Here is a 7,732-nt window from a genome sequence, read left to right as displayed (position 1 = left end):
GCACGGTTTGAGGCGAGATCAGCCCACTGGCGGTGGTCAATGTGGCAGGCACCAAGAGATTGCTTTAGGCAGTCCTTGTACCTCTTCTTTGGTGCACCTCTGTCACGGTGGCCAGTGGAGAGCTCGCCATAGAACACGATCTTGGGAAGGCGATGGACTTCCATTCTGGAGACGTGACCTGCCCAGCACAGTTGGATCTTCAGCAGCGTGGATTCGATGCTGTCGGCCTCTGCCATCTCGAGTACTTTGATGTTAGGGATGAAGTCGCTCCAATGAATGTTGAGGATGGAGCGGAGACAACGCTGGTGGAAGCGTTCTAGGAGCCGTAGGTGATGCCGGTAGAGGACCCATGATTCGTATCCGAACAGAAGTGTGGGTATGACAATGGCTCTGTATACGCTAATCTTTGTGAGGTTTTTCAGTCGGTTGTTTTTCCAGACTCTTTTGTGTAGTCTTCCAAAGGCGCTATTTGCTTTAGCGAGTCTGTTGTCTATCTCATTGTCGATCCTTGCATCTGATGAAATGGTGCAGCTGAGATAGGTAAACTGGTTGACCGTTTTGAGTTTTGTGTGCCCGATGAAGATGTGGGGGGGCTGGTAGTCATGGTGGGGAGCTGGCTGATGGAGGACCTCAGTTTTCTTCAGGCTGACTTCCAGGCCAAACATTTTGGCAGTTTCCGCAAAACAGGACGTCAAGCACTGAAGAGCTGGCTCTGAATGGGCAACTGTGTAAATACATGCAAAAAACCCATTTAAGATCTCTCCCATCTCTTCTGGTTCCATGCACTCTGAGCCATGCTTATATACAACTTCCTTTGCAGGAATAGTGGGAGGGAACAAACAGAAGAAGGGAAACGAAGTGACAGCCACTTGGCTTCTCCTATACATTGAATTCCTCCCCATTATTAAATATCCCCTTGTATGCAATATTGCAGCATCACAACTTGAGATTTGTCTATGGTTCTGCATGTAAAGGGGAGACCAAGCACAAGTGGTATAGGTCACGCACAATGGAAGCACTCAACCAGTTTCATCGTCCTTCACACTTTAGAATTCTAAATCACCTAATGTTGTGTTCTTTGGAGGACAGATCATGGAATTTGGAGCAAGACACATCTTCATGAATATAAAATATCAGAAGTAATCTTTATATGGTTGAGCAAATAAAAGCAAATGCTTTACTTACTGAAAGTAACCTGAAGCTCTTAGTGTTTATAATTGTTTGATAATACAGCAGCGACTGCAAGAATACAACATGGTTCATGCTAATTTGTCTTGTTGGATATTGTTTCTCAGGTGCTGACAGCAAAATAACCAGAGCACTTTTGGTCATATTTGTAATATCTAGTCATGTGGGAGAAGGCTGGACTCTCCAATGGAGTTAAATACCCATGTTGCTCTTGTGTTTTGTATTAATGTAATCAGCGACGTATCCTGGATCTTTTCGCCCAATGTTAAAGACATGACATATAAAAATAAGAGTTTGCATTAGAACCAAGAACTATTTTGCTCAACGTAGAAGTGAAGATTTTTAAAGCCTATGCAATGTAATTATTTTACTTCAAAGTAAAATGAAAATCATTTAAAATGAAAAAAAAATTATGAATGTCTGGCATTTTTTTTAACCTACTGAACAAATTAGGAATGCAAATTTGATATCCCACACATCCTTTCACCGGAACTAGAACACAGGCGGCGCCTCTACTTCCTCGGGAGTAGAAAGCACATTAGCTCCATTACTTCCTCAGGAGTTTGCAGAGGTTTAGTATGACATCAGAAACCCTGACAAATTTCTACAGATGGTGGAAAGGGTGCTGACCGGCTGCATCATGGCCTTATATGGGGACACCAATACCCCTGAGCATAGAGACCTCCAAAAGGCAGTGGACACAGCCCAGGACGTCATAGGCAAAACCCTCCCCACTATTGAATACCTCTACAGAGAGCGCTGCCATCCGAGAGCAGCAGCAATCATTGAGGATCCACACCACCCAGCACATGTTCTGTTCTCGCTGCTGCCATCAGGAAAGAGGTGGAGGTGCCACAAGGCTCAGGAACAGCTGCTACCCCTCCACCATCCTCAACAATAAACTCGATCAGGGATTAATTTAAGAGCTCTTACTTTTGCACTTTATTGATTTTCTTTGCTCTCCTTTTACTGCAGTTTGTTTACATTTGTTATCTGTTTACAGTAGTTTTGATTGTTTACATGTACACACTGTGTAGTTTATTTTTTTGCACTACCAATTAGTGGTAATTCTGCCGTACCCACCGGGGGGGGGGGGGGGGGGGGTGGGGGGTGGGGGGGGGGGGTGGGTGGGTGGGGTGAAAGAATCTCAGAGTTGTATCTGAAACCTCTGGGATAAGTATTTGTAGATTAACTTACTCACAATATACTTTCAAATTTCATTTTAAGGGAGATTTGAGATTGCTTCCCAAACTGTCCCAAGAATAAAGAGTTCGGAAGAGTTGGAACTGTAATTCATGGTGTACTCCCACGGTGACAGATTAGGCTTCCTTCTCCTCTCGAAATCTTTACACCTCCCTTGGACAAAGTGCAGTGTGAAAAGATTGAACCATTAAAGGGTTGAGTCCGTGTTTAATTAGAGTGGTTGCTGCTCATTTCACTTGAGATTTTGTACAGAACAATTTATTGTAAAGTGCCATTTATTTACAATGTCTTTCTTTCTGTTCAAAATATGCTCCAATGGAACATTTGAAGCAAGCGGGCCACTTCCACCAAGATCAAGCACAGCAGTTCCAGCAAAACATGGCTACTCTGACCGGAAGCAGCCCATTATAAAACAAAATCTGCACTGGTCTTCGATAAAAGAAAGGCTCTTTCTGAGTGGAACATAATTCAGACAAAAATGGTACATCGCTTCTAATTCACACAGAACAATTGCCACTCCAGTTTTAATAACATTTTGCAACAGTTGATTCAATTACACATTCAGTCCACAATTTGCTTTGCAATATTCTTTTTTTTTAAAAAAAGCTTAAATCAGTACAATCCTCGTGCTATTGGTGATTTTTCTTGGAGTAAGCCACTGCAAAATTACTTTTTGTTTTGAAGAGTGCAACAATCAGTAGCACAAGATACTGACAGGCCTCACAGAAGGGAACAAGTGAAGCCGATAGATGTCATAAACCCAATATAGTGACATACACCAATATGCATGTGCCTTAACAACAACAGCTTACATTTTATTTATTTAAAGGCATAGACATATACAATCCATTGACAATACAGGAGCACAAAGACAACCGAGATCCCAGCACAAAACTTCACTCCACCATCATTCTAATCACAGTGCGTTTCTTATACCTTCAATGCCTCAGTGTAATAAACTGGTTTCACATGTTTTTCTTAAATTAAATTCATTTTTCTTCCCCCAGGCACTTGAAATGGATTCACATTCCCTTAGAAGTACATTCGGGGTACAATTTATGATAAAAACATTTGGCCACTACATAGTTCAGTGCCAAAAATATTAAGCAAGCCAGAAGCAAAACCACCTCTGAATCTTCACAAGTAACTATGTGAACAGATCTTTGAAGTGTGTAAAATACCCTTTTTGCCTCACATTGTCTCCATTTAAGAATATTAATATTTTTCATGATTCAGAAATGCACATACTGATGGAAACCATGAAAGAATGAGAGGAGAAAGGTAACAGTTTTAGCAAAAATGCATTCCACAAAACAAGTGGATTTGGAACTCAGAGCATGATTATTCAGACAAGACTTGATCAATATTTGTCATTTAACTTCTCCTGTAGATGGTGACAGTTACGTCACTGTTTTGATTGGTAGACCGGCCCTTCGAGAGTTGAAATTGGAAGCTTGCTTACCATGCAGGGGAGTATACTGGAACCACAATAGTGTGTCCACTTATAGGCTACAAGGTTGCGGATAATTTCCTTGAACCAAACTGAGCTCAAGTGCGCAACTCGAAGCTGCACTCAATTCTATCAAATGTATTCTTCACAATTGCATTGGGTGTTCTCATATTAGAACTTAACTGGATACAGTAAATGACATTAAAATGTATTTACTCTCAGAAACCTGCTAGCCAGGCAGGACAATCTCCCAGGAACTTAAATAAACATCACAAGATACGTGGGAGGCATCACAGTTTTGTGAATTTGCTTTACTTGTGAAGAACATTTAGAAAGCGATTACTCGATAAGACCAAACCCCTATTCATTGGAAACAAGCTCTTACCCCGAAAATAAGCCATGGCCAGCAATGAAGCAGCAAAATTGAACATTTAACAAATGTGAACTAAAACGTGGACCTAAGAGAGAACAAAAAACAGTAAAATCTTCTATTTTAAAACAAAATAGACATTGCAATTTACAACTCAAGGGGGCAAAGCTGTATCAGAAAAGGAATCAATGTCTTCCTTTATATGATTAATTTGTACTCCATTCCCTCAAAATAACAAAATCTTAATGTAGATGTATGGGCAGGAGGATAGTTTTAATTTAAAGACCAAGAAGGGAGTAAAGCTGTATTTGTTGTGTTCCTGCAGTTTGTTACCTTTAGTCTATCATTTTATTCTAGGTCATGGACCTCAAGTACTTCAAAACCTCTTGATTCATTTAATGGTTGAGTTTTCTTTTGTTGAAAATGATCAAAATTCTGATCATCAACTCAGCTTATTTCTCTGCCACCTCAGATGGAGTTCACAATTTTTCGGTTCCCAATGCCTGTTTCAACTCCTGCAGCGCTACTGGCATTCGGAAATAACTTATCCATGAAGATAAATGTTCTAACAATGAAAAATGCAGTCTGAATGTAACAGCTCCCATTTAAAAAAGACATTCTTCCATATGTTTAGAAGTACACTCCTAATTAAAGTGAAACGATAAAACGACCCAATCTATCCCAATTACCAATAGTGTCAAACACCTGCAAACCTCATTATCGCCTACCAGTATTCACCTGTAATCTACAAAGATCTACAGCAAAGCTAAACTTGAAGGATATTCATAGCACATGATTGGTCAGGGTAGCACTTTGGCAAACCATTTAAGATGGCTCAAAACATTATAAATATTTACTCAAATGATCTATCACTTGGAGGCAGTCAAATACCTTAACGTGACAGAGACTCAAACGGTAAGGAGTCCTAATTACATATTACAAACAGAGTTAAAGTAACATTTCCAGTGTCCATATGCACATTATTTTTTCGAGATCCACTTCTGGCCATTGAAGTATTTGGGATAGCAAGTTCACTGTCAAGATTATTTGTAAATAAAATGCAGGACCCTCTGATAGCTAATTCCAGCTATCCTCAACCGTCTTGGGAAGAAAAATATAATAAGGAGTTAAATTATTTGATCCATTACAGGCTGAATGCCATAATAGGTATTGCACTCTAAGAAAAACGACAACCGAAAACTTTAAATAGTTTAAGATACCATTCGGTTTTAAAGTACAATTCAGAGTATCTCTGGGATATCAAACACATGAGCACCTGAAGTAGATCGATTTTTGATAACGCCAAGCAACCTTCCCATTAAAGGGAACAAATTCTGAATATGCTCTTCAATCTGCATTCCTTTACAAGCTTATTTTCATATGGAACTGTGGTTAAGAAAAAAATGAATCACACCACATATGGCCATTTATGAAATGCCATTGGCAGGTGTGAAACAGGATTTTGAATTTAGCTGCTATAATTTGAGAGCTAGTGGAACTCACTTTTGTAACTTGAATGACAGACTTCTATCAAATTGCTGGGAAAGATAAATCACTGTCACCTTTGATAGCAACACCCATTGGCCAAGTCCAACTATGAATTAACCATGTAAAGAAAGACAGTGGTTCTTTTGCAAGAACTGCCAAAGTTGCCAAATGCAAATCTCCTCACGCAGCTTCTGAATGCAGGGAGTCCTTTTTTTTAATGCCACAGGCTCGACAGTAGTGGTTGACATCAGCAGAGGTGAATGGGACCACTGGGGGAGGGGGGGGAAGGAGGGCTCTCAGCTGCTGCTCACACAGGGATGCGCGTTGGGGTGCTGGGCTGGTTCAGCCCCATGGTTTTACACAACCAGCCAGCAAAATCCACCTCCTCCACTTCAGACCGCTTAATGAATGTATGGCTCTGTGAAAGAGCAAGAAAAGGTCAGTCTATTGATGCTATTAATACAATTCAAGCAGAAGATGGCATTGAAAACAAACTGCATTCCCAAACAACTCATCTATTAATATTATATTGCTTAAAGAAGGTTTAAAGATTTTTTTTTTTGAAATACATTCCACAATAACAGCTCAACTTTAAAAATCCTGCAAACGTATGGTGTGAAACTGCAATAGTATTTGCAAAATTGACTTTCTGCATAAAAGCCAGGAAAACTATATTCCCATGAAATGCTTGACCTCATCCAAGATCTTACTTGCTGATTATATTCACTTGGATAAATAATTTATTGCACTCAAATGCCAATGACAAATATAATGGATTTCAATCTATTCCACCCCACAATGCAATTATTCCAGTTGATTTTTATTTCAAAAAACAAAGGTTCAATAATTTTAATTGCTTAAAATTAAAAATGTCATCCAACAATAACAATCCACAGTGTGAAGTGCAAAACATTTCATTTCAAAGGAGTTATTTATAAATGGACCTTGTAATTAATCACTTTATTTTCCATTGAACGCTGCCAGGAAGATGTTTGGCAAACCACACTAATATTTGGCAACTACCTGGAATCAAAAGAATGCCCAAATGATCTAGAGTTTGTCATGAACAAACTCATTGGCATACCATTCAATCAATGTACCAGGCACCCTACAACAGGGAACTCGGTCTCAGCAAGATCATACAGGGGTTTCAGGTCATGAAATAAATTAGGCAAGAAATTATCCCATTAAAACCATAATGACAAGGCAGAATGTGCCATAGGTTTTAGAGCTGTCACAAAGCTGAAACTACCAATTTAGACATCCGCTCGTTGATGTCCAACATCCACAAGTTTTCTATAGTGTGCAACATTCAAGAAAATTTAAATTTCACCTGCATTCTATTAGATTCAAGTATCACGGTCTGGTATAGGGATACTTTACCCTGAGTGTAAAGCCTCCAAAAAAAATAGTGGACACAGCCCAGGACATCACAGGGAAAACCCTCCTCAACACTGAGAACATCGACAGGGAATGTGGCTGTCAGACAGCAGATTCACACCACTCAGCACACGCTCTGTTCTCGCTGCTGTTATCAGGGAAGAGGTATAGATGTCACCAGACTCGCAACACCAGGTTCAGGAACAGCTGTTCCCCCTCCACCATCAGACCCCTCAACAACAAACTCAATCAGGGACTCATTTAAGGGCTCTTACTTGTGCACTTTATTGATTTTTAAAATGTTCTCTGTTGTTTACATTCGTTATCGGTTTACAGTTCTTTATTTGTTTACATGTGTATGTTGTGTACTTTTTTTTGCATTACCAATCAGTGGGAATTCTGCCTCGTAGGCAGGAAAAAGAATCTTCGGGTTGCACGTGATGCCATGTACGTACTCTGACAATAAAAATCTGAAATTACATTTGGATACTGAAGATCTAAAGAAAGGCAAGTCTGTTGTATTCTTCCATCATCAAAAATATGCACAATGTTCATCGATTTCTAGTCAAGTTACTTCACCCTGTTCATATCTACACTCAACTACACAGTTTTGCACTAAGGGTCATGTGCTTTTTCTTTGGGTGCAAGAAACA

The 7,732-nt window shown here is 39.8% G+C and overlaps 1 protein-coding gene across 3 annotated transcripts in view; it reads right to left on the bottom strand.

The window, feature by feature from the left end:
* Positions 1 to 2,578: 2,578 nt before the first annotated feature.
* LOC138758913 (dual specificity mitogen-activated protein kinase kinase 2) overlaps positions 2,579 to 7,732 on the bottom strand; it is an 84,413-nt gene continuing 79,259 nt past the window's right edge. For all 3 annotated transcript variants that reach the window (XM_069928523.1, XM_069928522.1, XM_069928521.1), the window contains exon 11: positions 2,579 to 6,117. In XM_069928523.1, coding sequence (XP_069784624.1) covers positions 6,007 to 6,117 — 111 coding nt within the window. In that variant the 3' untranslated portion in view covers positions 2,579 to 6,006. The remainder of the gene's footprint in view (positions 6,118 to 7,732) is intronic.

This window comes from Narcine bancroftii, chromosome 3, assembly GCF_036971445.1.
Source record: "Narcine bancroftii isolate sNarBan1 chromosome 3, sNarBan1.hap1, whole genome shotgun sequence".
Classification (NCBI taxonomy): Eukaryota; Metazoa; Chordata; class Chondrichthyes; order Torpediniformes; family Narcinidae; genus Narcine; species Narcine bancroftii.
This window is presented reverse-complemented; position numbering and strand designations above follow the sequence as displayed.